The sequence below is a fragment of the Nerophis ophidion genome, linkage group LG14 (assembly GCF_033978795.1).
Source record: "Nerophis ophidion isolate RoL-2023_Sa linkage group LG14, RoL_Noph_v1.0, whole genome shotgun sequence".
NCBI lineage: Eukaryota > Metazoa > Chordata > Actinopteri > Syngnathiformes > Syngnathidae > Nerophis > Nerophis ophidion.
Window position 1 is genome coordinate 17,929,786 of NC_084624.1, and position 27,999 is coordinate 17,957,784.

The 27,999-nt window shown below is 40.0% G+C and overlaps 1 protein-coding gene across 1 annotated transcript; it reads right to left on the minus strand.

Moving 5' to 3' along the window:
- Positions 1-204: 204 nt before the first annotated feature.
- LOC133568231 (charged multivesicular body protein 1a) lies at positions 205-27,999 on the minus strand. Its single transcript, XM_061920031.1, has 7 exons — positions 27,839-27,999; positions 17,473-17,492; positions 17,322-17,399; positions 8,615-8,761; positions 5,040-5,168; positions 4,782-4,975; positions 205-2,067 (listed from the first exon to the last, which is right to left on the minus strand). The coding sequence occupies exons 1-7, from the start codon at positions 27,843-27,845 to the stop codon at positions 2,046-2,048; spliced, it is 597 nt and encodes a 198-aa protein (XP_061776015.1). The 5' UTR covers positions 27,846-27,999; the 3' UTR covers positions 205-2,045.

Genomic DNA, 27,999 nt, shown 5'->3' on the forward strand with positions numbered 1-27,999 from the left:
TGGTATCGATACTTTATGGATATTTGGCTGATACTAATATGTGCGGCTTTTTCTTTCCTATTTACTGTAAATACACAGCTTGTGGAATGAAACCTTTCTCACTGTCATGTGTTAAATAATCTCAGCTGTATCAAAGGATACTGATCCAAATTCTTCCAAAGGACGACACCGTAAGTCACACGACGTATCGATGCGACGACGATGGAGGTTTGAAGATCATGTTTTATTTCCAAAACATCATTGAAAGTGCAGCAAAGTCCTGATGTCAGCGTAAAAAGTCAGGGGGAAAAAAAACAACCTTCCTTTGCTTTGAATGAAGCACAAGAAAGTCAAGGCCTGGCTTCCCCAGAGAAGGAAAAGAAGCTTTTTAAATGTGACAGAAAAATAACGACTCAGTAGTTCAAACAACAAGAAAAATGTGCGTGTTGTAAACCCTTTTGATGTCTTTCAATATATGCTGCTCTTAAAGACAGCATTTAGGTTCTATACCAGACCTGGGCAAGTTAAGGCCTGGGGGCCACATTCAACCCATTAAGCTTTTCAATCTGGCCCACCAGACATCCCCTAATAATTTTTTCAGATCTTTAAAGATGCAAAGTGTAGCTGCCATTATGATGTTTTCTAATGGCTGTAAGTTTTGAACTATATAAAGTATTTCAATGTTTGGAAACTGGGCTTTTGCATGATATACTAGTTGCTATGGTAATGTAATTAGTTATTATGGTAATTTCATTAGTTACTATGGTAATTTCATTAGTTATTATGGTAATCTAAGTCACAGCAGCTCAGATGAGGCACCAAGCACTGTGGGAGTGGAGCGTTTCAACAGTGTCAGCCTGAAATGTTGTAAAAAAGGAGATTTTTACAACAAACTTCTCAAGCTTAGTGATATATCAGATATATCAGATTGTAGGTAGGTTTATTTTTTTACCCTTGGCGTTCATATTTCGCTGTGTATGTTGCATTTTTGTTCCATTTTGCTTGATTGTAAAATATGTCGATCGAGAGGGTGTGTGACGTTCATGTTGTCAATATTCAGTGTTTTATCGGTCGTAGCTAATATTGTAAATCCCACGTTCTTTATTTTCATGTACATTCCGGGTGTCTCATCCAGCAAAACATATGCAAAATTCCATTCCGTTTTTTCAGGCGGTCATAATGTTTTTAACATTCAACCAGACATTAGTGAGGTTTTGTATAAGTGTTCCTAAAAATCCGATATACTGGCCCCCAGACACATTTTTTCCCCTCTAAATTTGGCCCCAGAGTCAAAATAATTGCCCAGGCCTGCTCTATACACATCTACAAAATAAAAGCTGAACCTGTGGGATGTCAGACAAAAAGCTTTGAATAAGGAATTTGTCCGAAAGAAGCACATAGCATCATCGCGTGTGTTTTAGCATCATCACTTTTCCTTCAGGCACTGTCAGGAGAAGAGCGAGCGTCGCCCAATCATAGGCATTTCGAGTATGGATGAAGGCGTAAATTTGGTAAAAAAACTGAGTGTACTAAGCGAGGATTGTGCAGCGTCAATATTAATAACATGTCCTTCATCATCAAGTTTTACATGCAGGAACTCCAGTGGGTGGTGTCCAAATGCAACACCTGTGGACATGCGAACTATTTCCTGGCTAACACCTTTTTATTGACCTCTGCAACAAACGTGTTAGTTTGGGTTATCGCTGACCACGTAAGTGTATTATTGAGGGAAGGCTGGAGAGCATCTTTCCACCCGTTGAAAAACCTTTCCAGCCTTGACATGCTCAGTTCATTAAGTGCATTTACACGCTTTGGACACCTACGCTGTAAAGGAGTTGAAAAAACAGTTTGGATGTTGAGAGCACACAACTTATTGTATAAAATAGAAAGAAGGAACATTATGGAGGGTTAAATGACATACAGAAACAAAAGAGGAGGATACACCTGAGTTTTATAGGTAAACTCAGGTTACCGTGTGTGTGTGTGTGTGTGTGTGTGTGTGTAATGGTCGAGCACAAATACAGAAAGTTCTCCCACCACCAGAGGCTGGCTTTGTTTGTTGCCTCTCAGTTCCGCAGGGCTGCCAACCTGCAACACACGAATGAAAAGAAAAAGACATGGGGGAAAAATATTATGAATAAATATAGAAAAAACAGCAAACGGCCTTCTAAATACGTTTTTTTTTTTTTTTTTTTACATAATTACAACCCTATAAAAAATGAAATTAGGCAACCTTTACCCTCCTCTCACCAAGCCTCCATGGGGCCCTAGGCAAAATTTGGTTTTGGGGCCCGTCATTTCTGCCAATAATCTTGATTGTTGATCATTCACACACCTACTATAAACTCATTGTTGATGAATGGCTTTTGCTTTGCATTGTAGTGTTTTAACTTGCCCATACAGATGTAGCGACCAACTGTAGTTACTGACAGTGGTTTTCTGAAGTGTTCCTGAGCCCATGTGGTGATATCCTTTACACACTGATATCGCATTTTGATGCAGTACCTTCTACATGCGTTTTTTTCTACATAATACCAACCCTATAAGAATGAAATTAGGTTACCTTTACCCTCCTCTCACCATACCTCCATGGGGCCCTAGGCAAAATTAGTTTTTGGGGCCCTCTATTTCTGCCAATAATCTTAACTGTTGATCACTCACGCACCTACTATAAACTCATTGTTGATGAATGGCTTTTGCTTTGCATTGTAGAGTTTTAACTTTCCCTTACAGATGTAGCGACCAACTGTAGTTACTGACATTGCTTTTCTGAAGTGTTCCTGAGCCCACGTGGTGATATCATTTACACACTGATATTGCGTTTTGATGCAGTACCTTCTAAATATGTTTTTTTCTTTTTTTCCATAATTACAACCCTATAAAAATGAAATTAGGTTACCTTTACCCTCCTCTCCCCAAGCCTCCAAGGGGCCCTAAGCAAAATTTGATTTTGGGGCCCTCTATTTCTGCCAATAATATTGATTGTTGATCATTCACACACCTACTATAAACTCATTGTTGATAAATGGCTTTCGCTTTGCATGGTAGAGTTTTAACTTGCATTTACAGATGTAGTGACCAGCTGTAGTTACTGACAGTGGTTTTCTGAAGTGTTCCTGAGCCCATGTGGTGATATCCTTTATACACTGATATTGCTTTTTGACGCAGTACCTCCTAAATATGTTTTTTTTTTTTTTTTTTTACATAATTAGAACCTTATAAAAATGAAATTAGGTTACCTTTACCCTCCTCTCACCAAGCCTCCAAGGGGCCCTAGGCAAAATTTGGTTTTGGGGCCCTCTATTTCTGCCAATAATATTGATTGTTGATCATTCACACACCTACTATAAACTCATTGTTGATGAATGGCTTTCGCTTTGCATGGTAGAGTATCAACTTGCCCTGACAGATGTAGCGACAAACTGTGGTTACTGACTGTGGTTTTCTGAAGTGTTCCTGAGCCCATGTGGTGATATCCTTTACACACTGATATCGCTTTTTAATGCAGTACCTTCTAAATACATTTTTTTTTTTTTTTTACATAATTAGAACCCTATAAAAATGAAATTAGGTTACCTTTACCCTCCTCTCACCAAGCTTCCATGGGGCCCTAGGCAAAATTTGGTTTTGGGGCCCTCTATTTCTGCCAATAATATTGATTGTTGATCATTCACACACCTACTATAAACTCATTGTTGATAAATGGCTTTCGCTTTGCATGGTAGAGTTTCAACTTGCCCTTACAGATGTAGCGACGAACTGTAGTTACTGACTGTGGTTTTCTGAGGTGTTCCTGAGCCCATGTGGTGATGTCCTTTACACACTGATGTCGCTTTTTGTTGTAGCACCGCCTGAGGGATCGAATGTCCATAATATCATGGCTTACGTGGAATGATTTTTCCAGATTCTCTGAACTTTTTGAAGGTATTACGGATTGTAGATGGCGAAATCCCTAAATTGCAAATTGCAATTTCTCAAACAGCTATTGCAAATTGCAATAGCTGGTTGAGAAATGTTGTTCTTAAACTGTTGGACAATTTGCTCACGCATTCGTTCACAAAGAGGTGACCCTCGCCTCATTCATGTTTGTGAATGAGCATTCCATGGAAGCTGCTTTTATACAGATTCCATAATCCAACCAAAACTTTAAACAAAAAAAACAACACATAATTTATTCAGTACAGTTTTGCATACTTGCCAACCTTGAGACCTCCGTATATGGGGGATGGGGGTTGAGGTGGGCGGTATTGGGGGGGAGGGGTATATTGTAGCGTCCCGGAAGAGTTAGTACTGCAAGGGATTCTGGGTATTTGTTATGTTGTGTTTATGTTGTTTTACGGTGCGGCTGTTCTCCCGAAATGTGTTTGTCATTCTTGTTTGGTGTGGATTCACAGTGTGGCACATATTTGTAACAGTGTTAAAGTTTTTTTACAGCCACCCTCAGTGTGACCTGTATGGCTGTTGACCAAGTATGCCTTGCATTCACTTGTGTTTGTGAAAAGCCGTAGATATTATGTGACTGGGCTGGCACGCAAAGGCACCTTTAAGGTTTATTGGCGCTCTGTACTTCTCCCTACGTCCGTGTACACAGCTGCGTTTTAAAAAGTCATATATTTTACTTTTTGAAACCCATATTACAATCGAAAGCATTTATCGGGCGATAATAGCGGACATCTGTAGTTTTTTCTGACTTTTGGAAACAGGAGTAAAGAAAGGAACAAAATAGAAGTATACTTAGTTCTGTCGTGCGTCATCTTTGATTCCAGGCCCGTTTGTAAAGTGAAAGTGGTGATTGTTATTACCGTCTAGAAAGCTGGTCTTCCTTCTCCTGGGCGCGGGAACTCTCTGCACCCACCGAGGTGGCTCCTGCGGGCAACTTGTCCAGCTGGTCCATCACCTCCAGACCGTTCTGCTCTGCTATTTGGTGGATCAAGTCATCCACCTGTTCCTGCGGCGTGGTTAGTGTCATTGCTGAGCTCATGGAGTCCTCCATCACCTGGGAGTGGGAAAGATGTCGTGTGATCAAAAGTTACAACATGCGTGCTTCCATGGGCACTTACCGAGGTGTGGACATCCAGGTTCTGGACTTGGCTTTCAAACTTATCCATGACAACAGAGACCTTTTGGAGGTCCATAGAGTGGAGAGCTTTGTCCAGGGCCTTGGTCACCTGGCTCATGTTTTTAGTCACCTGTATCACAAGAAATCAAACACCTTGTTATCCACAAAGTTTACATACCCTTGGAGAATTTAGGATTTCTTGGCCATTCTTCAGAGAATATGAATAATAACACAAAAACATTTCCTCCACTCATGCTTAATGGTTGTCTGAAACTATTTATTGGCAAACAACTGTGTTCACTCTTTTTAAATCAAAATGACAAAAGAAAGTACCCAAATGACCCTGATCAAAAGTTAACATAACCCAGTGACTTTGATCTGATAACATGCACAACAGTTGACAAAAACAGGTTTGCATGGCTAATCAAGGTTCCAATCCTCACCTGAGACATGTTTGTTTGAAATTAATGTGTGTGTATAAAAAGTAAGTGAGTTTCTGGGCTTCTGACAGACCATTGCATCTTTCATCCAGTGCTGCACTGATGTTTCTGGATTCTGAGTCATGGGGAAGGCAAAATAATTGTCAAAGGATCTGCAAGAAAAGGTAATTGAACTGCATAAAACAGGAAAGGGGCATAAACAGATATCCAAAGAATAGAGAATGCCAATCAGCAGTGTTCAAACGCTGATTAAGAAATGGAAAATGAGGGATTCAGGTGGACTGGCAAACATTTCAGCCACACCAGCTAGGAAAATTTTTCGAGATGCAAAGAAAAATCCACAAATAACTTCAGCTGAAGTACAGGACTCTGAAAAATTGTGGTGTGGCTGTTTCAAAATGCACACTAAGGAGGCACTTGAAGAAAAATGGGCTGCATTGCCGGCAGTAAGTAGAACACATTTCCAGTGAGGGTTGGACTCCGCCAAGGCTGTCCTTTGTCACCGATTCTGTTCAGAACTTTTATGGACAGAATTTCTAGGCGCAGCCAAGGCGTTGAGGGGTTCTGGTTTGGTGACCGCAGGATTAGGTCTCTGCTTTTTGCAGATGATGTGGTCCTGATGGCTTCATCTGACCGGGATCTTCAGCTCTCACTGGATCGGTTTGCAGCCGAGTGTGAAGCGACCGGAATGAGAATCAGCACCTCCAAGTCCGAGTCCATGGTTCTCGCCCGGAAAAGGGTGGACTGCCACCTCCGGGTTGGGGAGGAGACCCTGCCCCAAGTGGAGGAGTTCAAGTACCTAGGAGTCTTGTTCACGAGTGAGGGAAGAGTGGATCTTCAGTAATGCGGACGTTGTACCGATCCGTTGTGGTGAAGAAGGAGCTGAGCCGGAAGGCAAAGCTCTCAATTTACCGGTCGATCTACGTTCCCATCCTCACCTATGGTCATGAGCTTTGGGTCATGACCGAAAGGATAAGATCACGGGTACAAGCGGCTGAAATGAGTTTCCTCCGCCGTGTGGCGGGGCTCTCCCTTAGAGATAGGGTGAGAAGCTCTGCCATCCGGGAGGAACTCAAAGTAAAGCCGCTGCTCCTTCACATCGAGAGGAGCCAGATGAGGTGGTTCGGGCATCTGGTCAGGATGCCACCCGAACGCCTCCCTAGGGAGGTGTTTAGGGCACGTCCAACCGGTAGGAGGCCACGGGGAAGACCCAGGACACGTTGGGAGGACTATGTCTCCCGGCTGGCCTGGGAACGCCTCGGGATCCCCCGGGAAGAGCTAGACAAAGTGGCTGGGGAGAGGGAAGTCTGGGTTTCTCTGCTTAGGCTGTTGCCCCCGCGACCCGACCTTGGATAAGCGGAGGAAGATGGATGGATCAAATGGAAACCCTTTAGAGCAAATCTTAAATGACAAATACTTGGGTTTTACGCTTGATCAGGAGCTTTCATTTAAAGCCCATATTAACAACTCGGTTTCTAAGCTTAGGGTAAAGCTTGGTTTCTTTTTTAGAAATAAAAACTGCTTTTTTCTTAAAGTCAGAAAGAAATTGGTGACAGCGACTATCTTGCCCGTAATTGATTATAGAGACGTGCTTTATTTTAGTGCTTCTTCTAAATGCCTTCAGTCCTTGGACACAGTTTTTCACTCAGCACTAAGGTTTGTTACTGGCTGTCGTAGTCTCACCCACCACTGTCAACTGTATATGAAGTCAGACTTATCTTCATTGAGTGCACGCCGATACACACATTGGCTGACTATCATTTACCAGGCTCTTTTAGGTTTAATGCCTCCATACTAACTTTGTTACAAAGAAAAAGCAGCTTTTACGCATTAAGTTCTAACAATTTGTATGTTTTAACTGTTCCCCATGCACGGACTGAGTTTGGCAGAGGAGCTTTTGGCATTGCTGCTCTTATGGCATGGAATACATTGCAGACGAAATTTAAACTCACAGAACTACTTCCATTTGGAGCCTTTCATTCTATCCTGAGTGACAGACAGCTAGAGACGTTTGCACATTGCCTGTGTTTTTAAAAGGTGTAAATCTTTATTGTTATACAGTTCTCTTTTATATATTTTAAAATGTATGTCTAAACATATTACTATTTGAAACTGCTCTGTGACATGTGCTGTTGACCTCTTGGCCAGATCACCCTTGTGAAAGAGATCTTGAGCTCAATGGGTTTCTTTTCTGGTTAAATAAAGGTTCTATAATCCTCGCGAAGAATAGGGGGGTGCAACCAAGCCTCTTTTTCTGTCGTTCTCGCCATTTACGGGTGTAAATTGGATGTCAAAGTGTACCAACATGTCGGATTATATCCTTGTCCTTTTACTTCCCAGGTGAAAGACATTATTTGTGATATCCAATAAATTTTCCCAAGCAAAGAAAGCGAGGGAACTTGTTACCACTCGAAGATGTTAACATAGGAACACACACTAGTGATCACAGCGCCTTTAGAAATAGTTCTCCTTTTTTTCTTTCTATCCCCTCCTGCCCGGCAGCACCAAATGATAATATAAATACATTTAATAAAGTCAAATTCAAAAAGGGGAACAAGTATCCTACACTTCTCTTTTGTAAAGGACATCTGAACAGCCGATATGGGCATCTATATTAATTATACGATTTGCCTGAGACGCTGGACAGGAAAAAAAAAAAGAAATATGCTTTAACAACAACAATATCCCTAATACTTAATATTCAAGTCATAATATGTAAATGGGATATTTTTAGCGCTTTTTGGAAGTTATTTTTTATTGGGTTTTATGAGCGGAATAGATAACTTCCCATTGACTTCGTTATAAGTTGACTTTTATTTACATTTATTTACGAGATAGGATGCATATTGGCGTATAGATATGAAGATGGATTTTTTTTAATGCATTCTATCTCGTAAATAAACATAAATAAAAGTCCGTGCATAGAAATACATCCATCGTCATGTCTTTTTCATAAATGATTGTGAACGATAGGCTAAATTCCAAAAAAAGGGCAGTTCCCCTTTATCGGTTGGCATGCATGAAAGAACAAAATATATGACTCTTGGGTGAATACCTGCAAAATGTGCTTAAAAAACTGGCACGCTTACATTAGCGTGCTAAAAGTTAGCATGTTAGCAATGCAATACTAACATACTGATTTCATGGTGACGGCCGTCTGCACTTTCGAAGCCACCGCATCGACGCGAGACGCCATACGCAGCCAGTTCAGACCTTCATTCTTTTTCCTGATTGCATTCTCTGCATACACTCGAGCAACTTCCACATTTTTCTGTTGGAGAGCCTGTGTTACAAAAAAAACACAAGAGTATTCATAAAAATACAATACATTCATTATTGATGATATATGATTAGATATTACACTCATTTACTTTGTCAGCTACAACAGTGGTTCTCAACCTTTTTTCAGTGATGTAACCCCTGTGAACACTTTTGTAATTCAAGTACCCCCTAATCAGAGCAAAGCCTTTTTGGTTGATAAAAAGAGATAAAGAAGTCAAATACATCACTATGTCATCAGTTTTTAATTTATTAAACTGTATAACAGTGCAAAATATTGCTAATTTGTAGTGGTCTTTCTTGAACTATTTGGAAAAAAGTGATATAAAAATAACTAAAACCTTTTTGAAAAATAAACAAGTGATTCAATTATAAATAAAGATTTATACACATTGAAGTAATCCTCAACTTAAAGTGCCCTCTTTTGGGGATTGTAATAGAGATCCATCTGGATTGATGAACTTAATTCGAAACATTTCGTCGCAAAAAAACACATTTTTAACATCAATATTTATGGAACATATCCCCAAAAAATGTAGCTGTCAACACTGAATATTGTTGTATTTTTTTCACAGTTTATGAACTTACTTTGATATTTGGTTGAAGTATTATTCAATAAATAAATTTATAAAGGATTTTTGAATTGTTGCAATTTTTAAAAAAATCTCACGTACCCTTTGGCATACCTTCAAGTACCCCCAGGAGTACGTGTACCCCCATTTGAGAACCACTGAGCTATAACACTAAGCTCCCTTGATGTACAAAAGGTATGAAGTTGACCTTTCATTTTATCATCTGTTGCTGTAAAACTTTCGTACAGCTTTAAGTTAGGGGTGTTCTGATCCAATATTGATATCGGATGGCAGTTTGATCGGATCATATTACATGTGCATTAGAGATGCGCGGATAGGCAATTATATCATCCACAACCGCATCACTAAAGTCGTCATCCACCCGAACCAACATTTTATCAGAACCGCAACCGCCCGCCCGTTGTTATATATCCGGAGTCGGCGACTTTTACCAGTAAAAGAGCTAGTTTGACCCATGTCACAAAGTAAAGAAGGTAATGGGAGCCGCCAACGTTCTCGCGAATATCTGATAGCGCTCATTCAGATGACGAGAATAAGGGCGTGCTATGAAGCCATTGCCTTTGACACCTTCAACAACATGTACGAACCGTTTGCCAGTCCAGTAACATGTTGTATGCAGCTTCCGCGGGTACACGTACAAGATTGAAGGGCATACTGGGTGATACAGAGTACACTAATGGTTGTGATATAAACAATTTTAACACTCTTACTAATATGCACCATGCTGTGGCACCACACCAAACAAGAATGACAAACACATTTCGGGAGAACATCCTCACAGTAACACAACATAAACGCAACACAACAAATACCCAGAATCCTTTGCATCCATGACATTTCCTGAATATACTTTACACCCCCGCGCCCCCAACCCCGCCCACCTTACCGACTCACGGGGGGAGGAGGGGGCGGTGTTTGCTGCTAGTGGGGTGGTTTGTCATGGATGCAAAGGATTTTGGGTATTTGTTGTGTTGCGTTTATGTTGTGTTACTGTGAGGATGTTCTCCCGAAATGTGTTTGTCATTCTTGTTTGGTGTGGCTTCACAGCGTGGCACCTATTAGTAAGAGTGTTAAAATTGTTTATATCACAACCATTAGTGTACTCTGTATCACCCAGTATGCCTTGCAGTCGTGTGCGTGTGTCAGAGGAAGCCACACACAACATATTGCTGGACTTGCAATTAAAATTGTACATGTTGTAGAAGGCGTCAAAGGCAAAGGCTTCATAGCACGCCCTAATACTTATTAACTGGGTGACTGTCGGAAGACATACTTGAGAATGTTTACGTCAACTAATGTATTTTTCGCTAAGTGACACAGGTCCAAAATTGCTCTTTGAACGGTAAAAGTTACCGATCTCTGAACCATGTATATCATATATTTCCAAATGGTTCAACCGCCACCCGCCTGAATCTATTTAAAATCTATTTTTTTGTCATGTCACCCGCGGACTCCGCGGATGAGACCGCAAACCGCGCATCTCTAATGTGCATGCATGTAAAATGTCTCCAATACAAGCAGTCCTGCAGTGTCATGCAAAGCTTGACAGCCAGTTAACATCAAAATGTCCTCCAATAAACAGACAAGGTGGGGTTTGTTTTGTATTTAGGTCAAGTCATTTACAAAAAGTAAAGCAGCTAGCCGCTACACAACAGCTAACAAGCTAGACATACATAATAACTGTCTTTAATAGAACAATATTGCAGTCTAAAACAACACATTTGTTATTACAAACAAGTATCAAACAATGATAGTTGTATATTACTTACACATACAAAGTCTCCAGGCAGAAGCATGTTAGACAGGTGACATCATACGCAAATAAGGTGTTAGCGTTCACTGTTATGCTGATGACACCCAACTCTACATGCCCCTAAAGCTGACCAACACGCCGGATTGTAGTCAGCTGGAGGCCTTTCTTAATGAAATAAACAATGGATGTTCGCTAACTTTTTGCAACTCAGCGCCAAGAATATGCAAATGCTGATTATCGGTCCTGCTAGACACCGACCTCTATTTAATAATACAACTTTAACATTTGACAACCAAACAATTAAACAAGGTGACACGGTAACAAATCTGGGTATTATCTTCGACCCAACTCTCTCCTTTGAGTCACACATTAAAAGCGTTACTAAAACGGCCTTCTTTCATCTCCGTAATATCGCTAAAATTCGCCCCATTCTGTCCACTATTGACGCTGAGATCATTATCCATGCGTTTGTTACGTCTCGCCTCGATTACTGTAACGTATTATTTTCAGGTCTCCCCATGTCTAGCATTAAAAGATTACAGTTGGTACAAAATGCGGCTGCTAGACTTTTGACAAGAACAAGAAAGTTTGATCATATTAGGCCTATACTGGCTCACCTGCACTGGCTTCCTGTGCACTTAAGATGTGACTTTAAGGTTTTACTAATTACGTATAAAGTACTCCACGGTTTAGCTCCATCCTATCTTGCCGATTGTATTGTACCATATGTCCCGGCAAGAAATCTGCGTTCAAAGGACTCCGGCTTATTAGTGATTCCCAGAGCCCAAAAAAGTCTGCGGGCTATAGAGCGTTTTCCGTTCGGGCTCCAGTACTCTCGAATGCCCTCCCGGTAACAGTTCGAGATGCTACCTCAGTAGAAGCATTTAAGTCCCATCTTAAAACTAATTTCTATACTCTAGCCTTTAAATAGACTCCCTTTTTAGACCAGTTGATCTGCCGTTTCTTTTCTTTTTTTTCCCTCTGTCCCACCCTCCCTTGTGGAGGGGGTCCGGTCCGGTGGCCATGGATGAAGTACTGGCTGTCCAGAGTTGGGACCCAGGATGGACCGCTCGTCCAGAGTCGGGACTCAGGATGGACCACTCACCTGTGTATCGGCTGGGGACATCTTTGCGCTGGGGATCCGCCTCCGCTTGGGATGGTTTCCTGTTGGCTCCACTATGGACAGGACTCTCGCTACTGTGTTGGATCCACTTTGGACTGAGCTTTCACAGTATCATGTTAGACCCGCTCGACATCCAGTGCTTTCGGTCCCCTAGAGGGGATGGGGAGGTGGGGGGTTGCCCACATATGCGGTCCTCTCCAAGGTTTCTCATAGTCATCATTGTCACCGACGTCCCACTGGGTGTGAGTTTTCCTTGGCCTTATGTTGTTGTGGTTTGTGCAGCCATTTGAGACACGAGTGATTTAGTGCTATATACATAATCATTGATTGATTGATTGATTGTATTGTACCATATGTCCCGGCTAGAAATCTGCGTTCAAAGAACTCTGGCTTATTAGTGATTCCCAGAGCCCAGAAAAAGTCTGCAGGCTATAGAATGTTTTCTATAGGGGCTCCAGTACTCTGGAATGCCCTCCCGGTAACAGTTAGAGATGCAACCTGAGTAAAAGCATTTAAGTCCCATCTTAAAACTCATTTGTATACTCTAGCCTTTAAACAGACCCCCTTTTTAGACCAGTTGATCTGCCATTTCTTTTATTTCCTGCCCACCTCTCCCTTGTGGAAGGTGGGGGCACAGGTCCGGTGGCCATGGATGAAGTGCTGGCTGTCCGGGGTCGGGATCCGGGGTCGGGATCCGGGGTTGGACCGATGCTGGCTGTGCATCGGTTGGGGACATCTTTGCGCTGCTCACCCGTCTTTGCTCGGGATGGTCTCCTGCTGGCCCCACTATGGACTGGACTCTCACTATTATGTTTGATCCACTATGAACTGGACTTTCACAATATAATGCTAGACCCACTTGACGTCCATTGCATCCGGTCTCCCCTAGAGGATCTGCGGTCCTCTCCAAGGTTTCTCATAGTCATTCACATTGACATCCCACTGGGTTGTAAGTTTTTCCTGGCCCTTATGTGGGACTGAACCGAGGATGCCGTTGTGGCTTGTGCAGCCCTTTGAGACACTTGTGATTTAGGGCTATGTCAATAATGATTGATTGATTGATTGATATAGTATCCAGGAACAAACATGTAAGGATCATTTTAACTACTGAGCTTGACTTCATGAATTATTGTGGTCATTACTTTCACCAAAAAACATTTACCATTCCATTTTAACTTAAAGACAGCATAAGTTCATTCTACAAACCCCGTTTCCATGAGTTGGGAAATTGTGTTAGATGTGAATATAAACGGAATACAATGATTTGCAAATCCTTTTTAACCCATATTCAATTGAATGCACTACAAAGACAAGATATTTGATGTTGAAACTTTTTTTTTTTTGCAAATAATAATCTACTTAGAATTTCATGGCTGCAACATGTGCCAGAGTAGTTGGGAAAGGGCATGTTCACCACTGTGTTACACCACCTTTTCTTTTAAAAACACTCAATAAACGTTTGGGAACTGAGGAAACTAATTGTTGAAGCTTCGAAAGTGGAATTCTTACCCGTTCTTGTTTTATGTAGAGCTTCAGTTGTTCAACAGTCCGGGGTCTCCGCTGTCGTATTTTACGCTTCATAATGCGCCACACATTTTCCATGGGAGACAGGTCTGGACTGCAGGCGAACCATGAAAGTACCCGCACTCTTTGTTTACAAAGCCACGCTATTGTAACACGTGCTGAATGTGACTTGGCATTGTCTTGCTGAAATAAGCAGGGGCGTCCTTGAAAAAGACGGCGCTTAGATGGCAGCATATGTTGTTCCAAAACCTGTATGTACCTTTCAGAATTAATGGTGCCTTCATAGACGTGTACGTTACCCATGCCTTGGGCACTAATACATCCCCGTACCATCACAGATGCTGACTTTTGAACTTTGCGTCGATAACAGTCTAGATGGTTCGCTTCCCCTTTGGTCCGGATGACACAATGTCGAATGTTTCCAAAAACAATTTGAAATGTGGATTCGTCAGACCACAGAACACTTTTCCACTTTGCATCAGTCCATCTTGCATGGACTACGCTTTGCATAGTAGAGCTTTAACTTGCACTTACAGATGTAGCGACAAACTGTATTTAGTGACAGTGGTTCTCTGAAGGGTACCTGAGCCCATGTGGTGATATCCTTTAGAGATTGATGTCGGTTTTTGATACAGTGCCGTCTGAGGGATCGAAGGTCATGGTCATTCAATGTTGCTTTTCGGCCATGCCGCTTACGTGGTGTGATTTCTCCAGATTCTCTGAACCTTTTGATGATATTTTTGACCGTACATGTTAAAATCCCTACATTTCTTGCAATTGCACTTTGAGAAACGTTCTTAAACTGTTTGAGTATTTGCTCACGCAGTTGTGGACAAAGGGGTGTACTTAGCCCCATCTTTTCTTGTAAAAGACTGAGCAACCGCTATCTTTTTCATGAACGCCCCTGCTTATTTCAGCAAGACAATTCCAAGCCACATTCAGCACGTGTTACAACAGCGTGGCTTCGTAAAAAAAAAGAGTGCGGGTACTTTCCTGGCAGTCCAGACCTGTCTCCCATCAAAAATGTGTGGCACATTATGAAGCGTAAAATACGACAACGGAGACCCCAGACTATTGAACGACAAAAGCTCTACATAAAACAAGAATGGGAAAGAATTCCACTTTCAGAGCTTCAACAATTAGTTTCCTCAGTTCCCAAACGTCTATTGAGTGTTGTTAAAAGAAAAGGTGATGTAACACAGTTTAAGAATTACTGATGAAGACCACAAGGAAGTGTTTTAAATGTAGAAAAAAAATATAATAGACCCCTTTAGGAGCCAATATTGTCTGTGCTGTATAAAGCAGTTTGATCATCACCTATGACTTAGCTGCTTCTGACACACCAGACTCCGGTTGCCGAGGTAACCGTTTCACATGTTCCTCACTGGTCTCGTCTATTGCAGATATTTTGTACAATCAGTGACACTGCTCGTCATTTCTTGTGAATATGCAGATTTACAACTGTGGGAAGTTATTACAAACGAGTAGTTATGGTATTGAATTATTGATGCTATTTAGGAGGTTTTTGCAGCTAAATATGCTTCTTGAATTCTTCATTCATTCAACGCTAACATTGCTGTACGTGTGGATGTTCATGTTGCCATGGTACTAAAAGTGGAGTGAATGAGGATGTCAAAATACTAAAGGAGGAAGTTGGTTTTGTGATTGTCATCTTGTTTTTACTCAGTCTTATAATAGGACAACTCATAAAAAAAGTTAAAGTTCACATTTCAAGCTAATCCATGAATAGAAACAAATAGCCAAATAACTTTGACGCCCACCTTGACCAATAGCAGAGCTGGAGCGCCCTCTGTTGGTTCATATAAAAAGAGCTGAATGGTCATCTTATCTTTCTACAGTCAAGTACATGCTGTCAAACAGTTTTTAGCCGGAAAAATAGCTGTTACATTGGAAAAAATGAAATGTGTTGCACATAACTGTCTTATGTATTATTGTCCTCATCTGTGCTGTTTTTTTGAAACATTTGGAAACAAAAAATACAGAAAATACTTTTTACTGTAATTTTAATACATATTATAACAATGATAATACAGATGAAGTTTCCTTTTCTAAGATCTCAATAAAGATGTGGTTTAAATTCAAATACTAATCAATTCAAAACTAAGATTGTTTTAAAGGCCGACTGAAATTAGATTATATTATTTAAACGGGGATAGCAGGTCCATTCTACGTGTCATACTTGATCATTTTGCGATATTGCCATATTTTTGCTGAAAGGATTTAGTAGAGAACATCGACGATAAAGTTTGCAACTTTTGGTCGCTAATAAAAAAGCCTTGCCTTTACCGGAAGTAGCAGACGATGTGCGCGTGACGTTTCCGGTTGTAGAGCTCCTTACATTGTTTATATTGTAAGCCTCCAGCAGCAAGGGCCATTCGGACCGAGAAAGCGACAATTTCCCCATTAATTTGAGCGAGGATGAAAGATTCGTGGATGAGGAAATTTAGAGTGAAGGACTAGAAAAAAAAAGTAAAAAAAAAAAGGCGATTGCATTGGGAGCGATTCAGATGTTTTTAGACACATTTGTTAGGATAATTCTGGGAAATCCCTTATCTTTCTATTGTGTTGCTAGTGTTTTAGTGAGTTAAATAGTATCTGATAGTCGGAGGGGTGTGTCCACGGGTGTGTTGACGCCAGTCTCTCACGAAGCTGCAGCAGGACAGAAGCTCCGCTGATCTCCGGTAAGAGGCGACTTATTATCAGAATTTTCTCTCCGAAAACTGCCGGTTGACATGTAGTCATGATCCATGTTAGCTTGACCGCTCTGATCCATAGTAAAGCTTCACCTCCGGGAATTTTAAACAAGGAAACACCGTTTGTATGTGTTGCTAAAGGCTAAAAGCTTCCCACCTCCATCTTTCTACTTTGGCTTCTCCATTATTAATTGAACAAATTGCAAAAGATTCAGCAACACAGATGTCCAAAATACTGTGTGATTGCGCGATGAAAAGAGACGACTTTTAGCCGTAAGTGGTGCTAGGCTAATATGTCCCCTCCAACCAATAACGTCACAAACACGCGTCATCATTCCGTGACGTTTTCAACAGGAAACTCCGCGGCAAATTTAAAATTGTAATTTAGTAAACTAAACTGGCCGTATTGGCATGTGTTGCAATGTTAATATTTCATCATTGATATATAAACTATCAGACTGCGTGGTCGGTAGTAGTGGGTTTCAGTAGGCCTTTAACGTTGTTTTATCTGAAGCGTATATTTTAGCACAATAAAGCAAGCTAGTGCTAGAGCTAATACTATTCTCTCTGGACCCTCGCTGACGTCACACATCGCTTGGCAACAGGTACCGCCTTTTAAAAAGGCACACATTAGCCATTAAACATCTCTTAACTGCCTATACTTTATATTTAAAAAATATATATTTCTACAGTAATTAATAAAATTTATTAATGAGAAATTCCGGTAGTAATTCAATTACTTGTTTTGAGAAAGAAACTAATAATTTTAAAAGTAATTTCCCAAACACTGACTGACAAATGGTGTTTCTATAGAAATGGAGACTGAAATCACTGACAAATGTGTGGATTTTGCTCACCTTCTTAACTTTGGCCTGCTCCTTCTCAGATTCTTTCTCTGCCTTTTTGGCCAGTCTCTCCAGTTGCTTGGAGGTAAACTGGCGGACAAAGGGAAAGAAATGAATACATTACATTGTCGCAAAGCACATTCAAACATACTTCGATACGTACCTTTAATTGGAAAAGTGTTTCTGTAGAAGAGCAAAAGGAGAGCATTGACAACATTAACAATGGCACAGCCGAATGCTTTATCCATCACACTAAATACAAAACATACGTCTAAGATTGAATCTTTTCCATTTCAAGGAGGGTTTGTAGAGAATTGAATGGAGGCGATGCAAAAAGGCTAAGAAGCAGAGGAGAAAAACATTCCAGATTGTTCTTCCTGTCCAAGTTACCTTCATGATGTCCTGACTTCACAACTCTGCTTCTAAGTAGAGTGAGTGTTATTGACAACAGACTAGGGCTGGGCGATATATTGATATACTCGATATATCGCCGGTTTGTCTCCGTGCAATATAGAAAATGACTATATCGTGATATTCGAGTATATGTTCTCACGCAGTTGCTTTTAGCTGCTGGCATTACTGTCCATATTACTGACAATTACACTAAAGGCTCTTCCCACTCTTTCTTGTCTCCCCTTCTCACAGACAGCAAGCGCACCTTCTTACATACGTAACATACGTATACGCCCAAGCGGAGCAGAGAGGTAGCACCATGGTTAACGTTAGCTGCGGTGCGAGTGGTAATACGAGAGGAAGAAGGTGCGAATCTGGTAACAAATGAAGGAAGAATTCATTTCCAAGAAAAACAGCAGGGGGTCCACCGTCTGCCGGTGGTTTGGCTTCAAGTGGGAATATGTCGAACAGACCAGTGGTTCTCAACCTTTTATCAGTGATGTACCCCGTGTGAACATTTTTTTTAATTCAAGTACCCCCTAATCAGAGCAACGCATTTTTGGTTGAAAAAAAGTGATAAAGAAGTAAAATACAGCACTATGTCATTAGTTTCTGATTTATTAAATTGTATAACAGTGCAAAATATTGCTCATTTGTAGTGGTCTTTCTTGAACTATTTGGAAAAAAAGATATAAAACTAACTAAAAACTTGTTAAAAAAATAAACAAGTGATTCAATTCTGAATAAAGATGTCCACACATTGAAGTAATAATTAACTTAAAGTGCCCTCTTTGGGGATTGTAATACGAGATCCATATGGATTCATGAACTTAATTCTAAACATTTCTTCACAAAAAAAAAGAAATCTTTAACATCAATATTTATGGAACATATCCACAAAAAATCTAGCTGTCAACACTGAATATTGCATGGTTGCATTTCTTTTCACAGTTTATGAACTTACATTCATATTTTGTTGAAGTATTATTCAATGAATATATTTATAAGGATTTTTGAATTGTTGCTGTTTTTAGAATATTTAAAAAAAATCTCACGTACCCCTTGGCATACCTTCAAGTACCCCCAGGGGTACGCGTACCCCCATTTGAGAACCACTGGAACAGGCAACCGGAATATTTCCAGTGTGTGGCAAATGCGTTTCTACAAAAAAGTAGCATTACTGCTAATATGTACCATCATTTGAAAAGTCACCTACTAGAGAATGAAGAGTGTTTACTCCGCATGTCAACAACTCCATTCGGTTTCACACCAACAAAATGCAGAGGCAAGCATTACCACATATCACCGTATGAAAAAAATACTCAACAACATAAGGAGATAACGTCCACAGTAACCTACCACATAGCGATTTGATTTCCTATTTTACAGCTAATTTTTATTTGACGGTTATTGGAATATCTTGTGTGACATCATGCACAAAAGTGCACTTTATTTGTTTTAAACTATTATTGTGGCGTTCTGTACAAAAAGTGCACTTTAATTTAGTGTTGTTTTTATATGTCATCTTATTGACATCATGCACAAAAGTGCACTAGTAGCTTGTTTTAAAATGTCTCTGACAATCTTGCACTTTCTGTTTTGAAATGACATTTTTTGTGCCACTGCTTAATAACTGTTTAATAAATACAGTTTTGGTCAATTGACTTAGTTGTGATTTCCCTCTGTGCTTGAAAGTTTAAAATGAGCATATATTAATGCAGTATGAAAAAGAATGTTTTAATGTAGACACATAGAATCCTCGTACTGGTGTAATCATACGCATCAAGTGTTAATTTAAGGTTCAGGCAAAATATTGAGCTATATATCGTGATATGGCCTAAAAATATTGAGATATTTAAAAAATGCCATATCGCCCAGCCCTACAACAGACATTGCAAGACTATGACATGTGCAAAGGACAACTTAAAACGTTTACTTGTACGCTCTATGTTGTCCATTACATCCCTTCTTATGCTAAACAAATGCAAGTTACTACCAGACTGGAAATATACAGTAGGTATTTGTTATTTTAGTTGTAGCACAACTTTCCGTAAAAATGTGTACTTTGTGCATATTAGAGTGCAGTACTTTGTACACAATGTGCTAGGCTGTGTTTAGAATTTTAATTACCATATTTTTCGGACTATAAGTCGCAGTTTTTTTCATAGTTTGGCCGGGGGTGCGACTTATACTCAGGAGCGACTTATGTGTGAAATTATTAACATGTTACTGTAAAATATCAAATAATAATATTTAGCTCATTCACGTAAGCGACTAGACGTATAAGATTTCATCGGATTTAGCGATTAGGAGTGACAGATTGTTTGGTAAACGTATAGCATGTTCTATATGTTATAGTTATTTGAATGACTCTTACCATAATATGTTACGTTAACATACCAGGCACCTTCTCCGTTGGATATTTATGCGTCATATGACGTACACTTATTCAGCCGGTTGTTCACTATTCTTTATTTATTTTAAATTGCCTTTCAAATGTCTATTCTTGGTGTTGGGTTTTATCAAACAAATTTCCCCCAAAAATGCGACTTATACTCCGGTGCGACATATATGTTTTTTTCCTTCTTTATTATGCATTTTCGGCAGGTGCGACTTATACTCCGGAGCCACTTATACCCTGAAAAATACGGTAGTATGATAATTATTGGAACCCTCGTGGTCTTGTTGTACTTTAAAGGCACTTGGCAACAGTCTTTTAAATCGAAGGTCCCGGAAGAACAGTATAAGAGGATTTTTTTTTCATAGACATTAATAGAAACACTCAAAATAATCGATCATGTAAAACACATGGCATGCAACACATTAATGCATGTAAGAAAGTTGTGTTTTCAATGAGGCCAACTCGTCTTGGCTTGTAAGATCTCGCGAGGAGACATAGGGTTAAGAAGGGAATGATGGCCGTCATACTAACAACATTGCAGCGTGAGTCTTTATTGCAGCTTGTGACACATCTCTTAAAGAACATTTTTAGACATTAATTCGCATCGTAACTGCGAATCTAGATCAAGCTATTTTTCCCATCGATTTTTTGTGCATCCCTAAAACCTACCCAACAAATTCCAAACTGTTCATGTCTTTGTAAGGGTGTAAGTTACATGATATGGTTCCATAGCTGACGCCACTATTGAAGTTTGCTGGCTGATGCTATCTTGATGGATTATTTTTTGTCTATTAATTTATATTTAAAAAGTTTTGAAAAACAGTACAAATACCTTCAGTAGTTTTGTTTAAAACATAACAAAACAATGAGGAGTCTAATGATAACTATAATTTGCAACTGCTGTATGAATCGCATTTAAATGCCTTATGTGCGCCAAGCCGCCAATACACATGAGTGGAACTAAAATGCTTGAATTATCTGGGTGAGTGGAGTGTGTGGATGTTGGAATGGTTCAAATTGGTTGAGAAATGTGGCATGTGGAGAGGTTTGTATACTGCCCATTCATTTTCAATGGAGGGAAATTATTGTAAAATCCCAGGTAATGACGGAATTTTCAGAACCGGGAAACATGCTGGCTTGAATGTCCAGGATGAGTGGAGTGTGTGGAACGGTTCAAATCAGATGAGAAAGGTGGGATATGCAGTAGATTGTATGATGCCTATTCATTGTCAAATGGGAGAAAATTCTAGGGAATTCTGTGAAAACCAGGAATTTTGTTTTAAGTTCGATATGTAAAACCACAAACGGTCTAGCTCAGACCTGGGCAAATTAAGGCCCGTAGGCCACATGCGGCCCGTAACGCTTTTCAATCTGGCCCACCGGAGATTCCCAAATATTTTTTTTAGATCTTTAACATGGAAACTCTAGCTGCCATTATGATGTGCATTGATGTTTTCAAATGACTATAAGTCTTGAACTATACAAAGTATTTCATTGGTTGGAATCTGCACTTTTGCACGATATACCAGTTACTATGGTAATCGAATGAGTTACTATAGTCATCTAAGTCACAGCAGCTCAGATGAGGCACCAAGCAGTGTGGGTGGGGAGCGTTTCCACAGTGTCAGCCTGAAATGCGGGTGTCACTACAAAAAGTCAGCGTACATAAACAAGAATAAAAAAATAAATAAATAGAGGTATATTATTTGAACTAAGTAGAATTATGTGAAAATAGAACAAGAACATTTGGCTTGTCAAAACTTTCCAAAACAAGTAAAATTAGCTAACCTCAATGAACCCAAAAATACCTTAAAATAAGTATATTCACACTAATAACAACTGTGCTACTATAAGAGTCCATATTTTCTATTGTTTCATTGAAAATAAAACAGCAAAGTCCATTTGGCTGTCATCTGTTTTAATTATGAGACACAAATGTGTGAAAGTCATGATTTTTTTTCATGCTTGAAATAAGAAATTATTACTTAAAGAAATTATTTTTATGCCTGTTAGTGTTGATGACACAGCTTTGTAACAGTTAATATTCTAGTTTCAAGCATGTTTTACTCGATATATAGGTCAGCAAATCTCAGCAACAAGCTGTAATCTCTTATTGAGATCATTTAAGACCAAAACACTTAAAACAAGTAAAACACTAACATAAAATCAGCTTAGTGACAAGAATTATCTTATTAAACAGAGAATAAGCAAATATCACCCTTATTTGAGATATTTAATCTTACTTAGATTTCAGTTTTTGCAGTACGGAGACAGATGAGGAAGGAGATTTTTAAAACAAAGTTCTAAAGCTTGGTGATGATTTAAGATTGTAGGTGGGGTTTTTTGTTTTACCTGTGCGTTCATATTTTGTGGTGTTTGCTGCATTTTTTCGTTACGTTTTGCTTGATTGTAAAATATGTAGATTGAGAGGGTAGGTGAGGTTCATATGTTGTCAATATTCAGTGTTTTATCGTTCTTAATATTGTAAATCCCACATTCTTTATTTGGCTGTACATTCTGAGTGTCTCATTCAGTAAACAAATGAAAAATTAAATTCCGTTTTTTAAGGCGGTCTGTCATAACGTTTTTAGCACTGAATCAGACATTAGAGTGTGGTTTTTAATTAGTGTTCCTAAAAATAGATACACCTGCCCCCAGACACACTGTTGTCTCTAAATTTGCCCCCCCGAGTCAAAATAATTGCCCAAGCCTGGTCTAGCTCCATCCTATCTTGCTGATTGTAATGTACCATATGTCCCGGCAAGAAATTGGCGTTCAAAGAACTCCGGCTCATTAGTTATTCCCAGAACCTAAAAAAAACTCTGCGGGCTTGAGAGCGTTTTCTATTGGGGATCCAGTACTCTCGAATGCCCTCTCAGTAACAGTTAGAGATGCTACCTCAGTAGAAGCATTTAAGTCCCATCTTAAAACTCATTTGTATACACTAGCCTTTAAATATACCCCCCTTTTAGACCAGTTGATCTGCCGTCTCTTTTTTGCTCTGCCCCCCTTACCTGCTTGGAGAGGTTATTAGGGGACCACAGATGACCCACTCGCTGTTCAAAGTCGGTCAGTTGGGGACGTCTCCAGGCTGCTGACTTGTTTCCATTCAAAATGATCCCCTGCTGGCCCCACTATGTACTGGACTCTCACACTATTAACTAGATCCACTCGACGTCCATCGCACCGGTCGCCCGGGGGTTGGGGAGAGTTCCCCACATCTGCGATCCCCTCCAAGGTTTCCCATTTCACCCCATTGTGTTAAGTTTTTTTCTTGCCCCGATGTGGGATCTGAGCAGAGGATGTCGTGTTGGCTTGTGCAGCTCTTTGAGACACTTGTGATTAAGGCCTAAATAAGTAAACTTTGATTGATTGATTGATATGGGTGTGGATGTTGTAACAGTTCGAATCGGCTGAGAAATGTTGGAACTGTGCAATTTTGAAGAACGGCCTATTCATTTTCAATGGAAAAAATGTCCCCGGAAAAAGGAATTCTGGGTAACCTGAGATATTTCACTTTTTATTTTTGGGGGGAGCTTACTCCGAGGGACTTGAACAGTGGATGAGTTCAAGTACCTCGGTGCGGCATCTTCAGTAATGCGGATGCTGTATCGATCCGTTGTGGTGAAGAAGGAGCTGAGCCGGAAGGAAAAGCTCTCAATTTACCGGTCGATCTAGGTTCCCATCCTCACCTATGGCCATAAGCTTTGGGTTATGACCGAAAGGACAAGCTCACGGGTACAAGCGGCCGAAATGAGTTTCCTCCGCCGGGTGGAGGGGCTCTCCCTTAGAGATAGGGTGAGAAGCTCTGCCATCCGGGAGACGAGCCATTTGGGGCATCTGGTCAGGATGCCACCCGAACACCTCATAGGGAGGTGTTTAGGGTACGTCCGACCGGTACGAGGCCACGGGGAAGACCCAGGACACGTTGGGAAGACTAGGTCTCCCGGCTGGCCTGGGAACGCCTCGGGATTCCCCGGGAAGAGCTGTACGAAGTGGCTGGGGGGAGGAAAGTCTGGGCTTCCCTGCTTAGGCTACTGCCCCTGCGACCCGACCTCGGATAAGCGGAAGAAGATGGATGGATGGATGGATTTTTGGGGGGAGCTCACAAGTCCCAGTTGAGTCAAACGTTTCGATACGTGAACACTTCTGATCACTTGAAAACTGTGGGCTGTGGCCTCCGGCAAACTTTGGCAGCGGATTAATAAATAGATTACTTTTGGGTGGAGAATTGTAGAATGTGTGAATGTTGGACATGATACAACGATATTCATAAAAAATCTGTGACTTCTTTATAACCCATGCACTTGGCCCTCAACAAGGTGTGTGCTTGTGTAAGAAAACCAGAGAAGACTGATCTTAAATCTTGAGTTACATTTTTTAAACTCCTTTCCGCTATAATCAGCCAATTTTAACATTTGGTGAGACACTCCTTGAACTGTGGGGGATCACTCAATCTGGCCTCCATTAAAGATTCCATCTATGTTTAAATTGGAAGCCATGTTGTACAAACCCTGTTTCCATATGAGTTGGGGAATTGTGTTAGATGTAAATATAAACGGATTGCAATGATTTGCAAATAATTTTCAACCCATATTCAACTGAATATGCTACAAAGACAAAATATTTGATGTTCAAACTGATAAACATTTTTTTTTGCAAAAAATAATCATTAACTTTAGAATTTGATGCCAGCAACACGTGACAAAGAAGTTGGGAAAGGTGGCAATAAATACTGATGTAGTTGAGGAATGCTCATCAAACACTTATTTGGAACATCCCACAGGTGTACAAAGCGAAAGGCATTTATCAACAGCATCCAGAAACACCGCCGGCTTCTCTGGGCCCGAGATCATCTAAGATGGACTGATGCAAAGTGGAAAATTGTTCTGTGGTCTGACGAGTCCACATTTCAAATTGTTTTTGGAAATATTTGACATCGTGTCATCCGGACCAAAAGGGAAGCAAACCATCCAGACTGCTATCAACGCCAAGTTCAAAAGCCAGCATCTGTGATGGTATTGGGGTCCATTAGTGCCCAAGGCATGGGTAACTTACATATCTGTGAAGACACCATTAATGCTAAAAGGTTTTGGAACAACATATGCTGCCATCTAAGCGCCATCTTTTTCATGGACGCCCCTGCTTATTTCAGCAAGACAATGCCAAACCACATTCAGCACTTGTTACAACAGCGTGGCTTCGTATAAAAAGAGTGTGGGTACTTTCCTGGCCCGCCTGCAGTCCAGACCTGTCTACCATCGAAAATGTGTGGCACATTTTGAAGCGTAAAATACGACAGCGGAGACCCTGGACTGTTGAACGACTGAAGCTCTACATAAAACAAGAATGGGAAAGAATTCCACTTTCAAAGCTTCAACAATTAGTTTCCTCAGTTCCCAAACGTTGAGTGTTGTTAAAAGAAAAGGTGATGTAACAGTGCCCTTTCCCAACTACTTTGGCACGCGTTGCAGCCATGAAATTCTAAGTTAATTATTATTTGCAAAAAAAAAAAAAAAAAGTTTATGAGTTTCAACATCAAATATCTTGTCTTTGTAGTGCATTCAATTGAATATGGGTTGAAAAGGATTTGCAAATCATTGTATTCCATTTATATTTACATCTAACACAATTTCCCAACTCATATGGAAACGGGATTTGTATGTTTAACTTGGAATCCATGTTGTACATTGGTATTTTGTGATACATAATGAAGTACAATTCGTAATCCATCCATCCATCTTCTTCCGCTTATCCGAGGTCGGGTCGCGGGGGCAGCAGCCTAAGCAGGGAAGTCTGCTTCCCTCTCCCCAGCCACTTTGTCTAGCTCTTCCCGGGGGATCCCGAGGCGTTCCCAGGCCAGCCGGGAGACATAGTCTTCCCAACGTGTCCTGGGTCTTCCCCGTGGGTTTTTACTTTTCATAGAGGTTTTCGAGCTGCTCTTTGTCTGGTCCCTCACCTAGGACCAGTTTGCCTTGGGAGACCCTACCAGGGGGCTTAAAGCCCCCGGACAACATAGCTCCTAGGATCATTGGGACACGCAAACTCCTCTACCACGGTAAGGTGGCAGCTCAGAGAGGAGACAATTCATAATATCAGGTAAAATCCCAAGAGGCATCTCTTTGCATTCTTTTGCACTTACCCAACCCAGGCACTGGATTAGATTAGATCAAGGGTAACCAACACGGTGCCCGTGGGCACCAGGTCGCCCGTAAGGACCAGATGAGTCGCCCGCTGGCCTGTTCTAAAAATAGCTCAAATAGCAGCACTTACCAGTGAGCTGCCTCTATTTTTTTAAATTTTATTTATTTACTAGCAAGCTGGTCTCACTTTGCTCAACATTTTTAATTCTAAGACAGACAAAACTCAAATACAATTTGAAAATCCAAGAAAATATATGAAAGACTTGGTCTTCACTTGTTTAAATAAATTCATTTATTTTTTTACTTTGCTTCTTGTAACTTTCAGAAAGACACTTTTAGAGGGATAAATACAACCTTAAAAATGATTTTAGGATTTTTAAACACATATACCTTTTTACCTTTTAAATTCCTTCCTCTTCTTTCCTGCCAATTTAAATCAATGTTCAAGTATTTTTTTTTTATTGTAAAGATTAATAAATACATTTTAATTTAATTCCTCATTTTAGCTTCTGTTTTTTCGACGAAGAATGTTTGTGAAATATTTCTTCAAACTTATTATGATTAAAATTCAAAAAAATTATTCTGGCAAATCTAGAACATCTGTAGAATCAAATTTAAATCTTATTTCAAAGTCTTTTGAATTTCTTTTAAAAAAATTTGGGGGGGGGAAATGTAGAAGAAATAATGATTTGTCTTTGTTAGACATATAGCTTGGTCCAATTTGTAAAATATTCTAACAAAGTGCAGATTGGATTTTAACCTATTTAAAACATGTCATCAAAATTCTAAAATTAATCTTAAACAGGAAAATTTACTCATGATGTTCCATAAAATGTTTTTTTTTTTTTTCAAAAATATTCGAATTAGCTAGTTTTTCTCTTCATTTTTTTTCGGGTGAATTTTGAATTTTAAAGAGTCGAATTTGAAGATAAGCTATGTTTCAAAATGTAATTCTAATTTTTTTCCTGTTTTCTCCTCTTTTAAACCGTTCAATTAAGTGTTTTTTGTCCATCATTTATTCTCTACAAAAAACCTTCCGTAAAAGAAAAAAAAATGTACGACGGAACGACAGACAGAAATACCAATTTTTTAATGCATATTTATAGATTTATTTATTAAAGGTAAATTGAGCAAATTGGCTATTTCTGGCAATTTATTTAAGTGTGTATCAAACTGGTAGCCCTTCGCATTAATCAGTACCCAAGAAGTAGCTCTTGGTTTCAAAAAGGTTGGTGACCCCTGGATTAAATAGAGCCAGTGAAACAAAGAAAACATGTATAAGTTTTGACAGAAACATTTGAGTGGTTCTCTGGTTGCACCCATTTTATGAAGGCTTGACACTCACTGGGCAGAATATACAATGACAGACGAGTGACTGTGTAAGAATGAACTATTAGTTGAAGTGTAAATAGTAGTATTAGTAATGTATTACTAGTAAAATCGTCTCTCAATGTGACACATGACGTCATTGAAGTACTCTAATGTAGCAGCAACATCAACATTCGCCCAAGCTAACGAGCTAAAATTGGCTATCTGTCACAAAAACAACCGTTTTGACGAGGACAAAACGAGTTATTTTGACGCTAACTTACCATCCATGTCGAGACGTGTTGGTTTCTCGGTAATAAAATTACAAATATTATTTAGCTGAGGTCTCGCCTTAATTTGTTTTGGTTAGATTACTGTCGTTGGCACTTCCTGGTTCAGTGGTGACGTCATCAGTTGACTTCTTCGTGGGCTCGTCATAGCGTCG

Excerpts from the sequence above, each read along its gene's own strand:
- LOC133568231 (XM_061920031.1), bottom strand. Across the intron at positions 17,400-17,472 it reads AAACACTTTTCCAATTAAAG|TTTACCTCCAAGCAACTGGA; the intron begins GTACGTATCGAA and ends TTTGTCCGCCAG. Across the intron at positions 4,976-5,039 it reads ACCTGGATGTCCACACCTCG|GTGATGGAGGACTCCATGAG; the intron begins GTAAGTGCCCAT and ends TCCCACTCCCAG.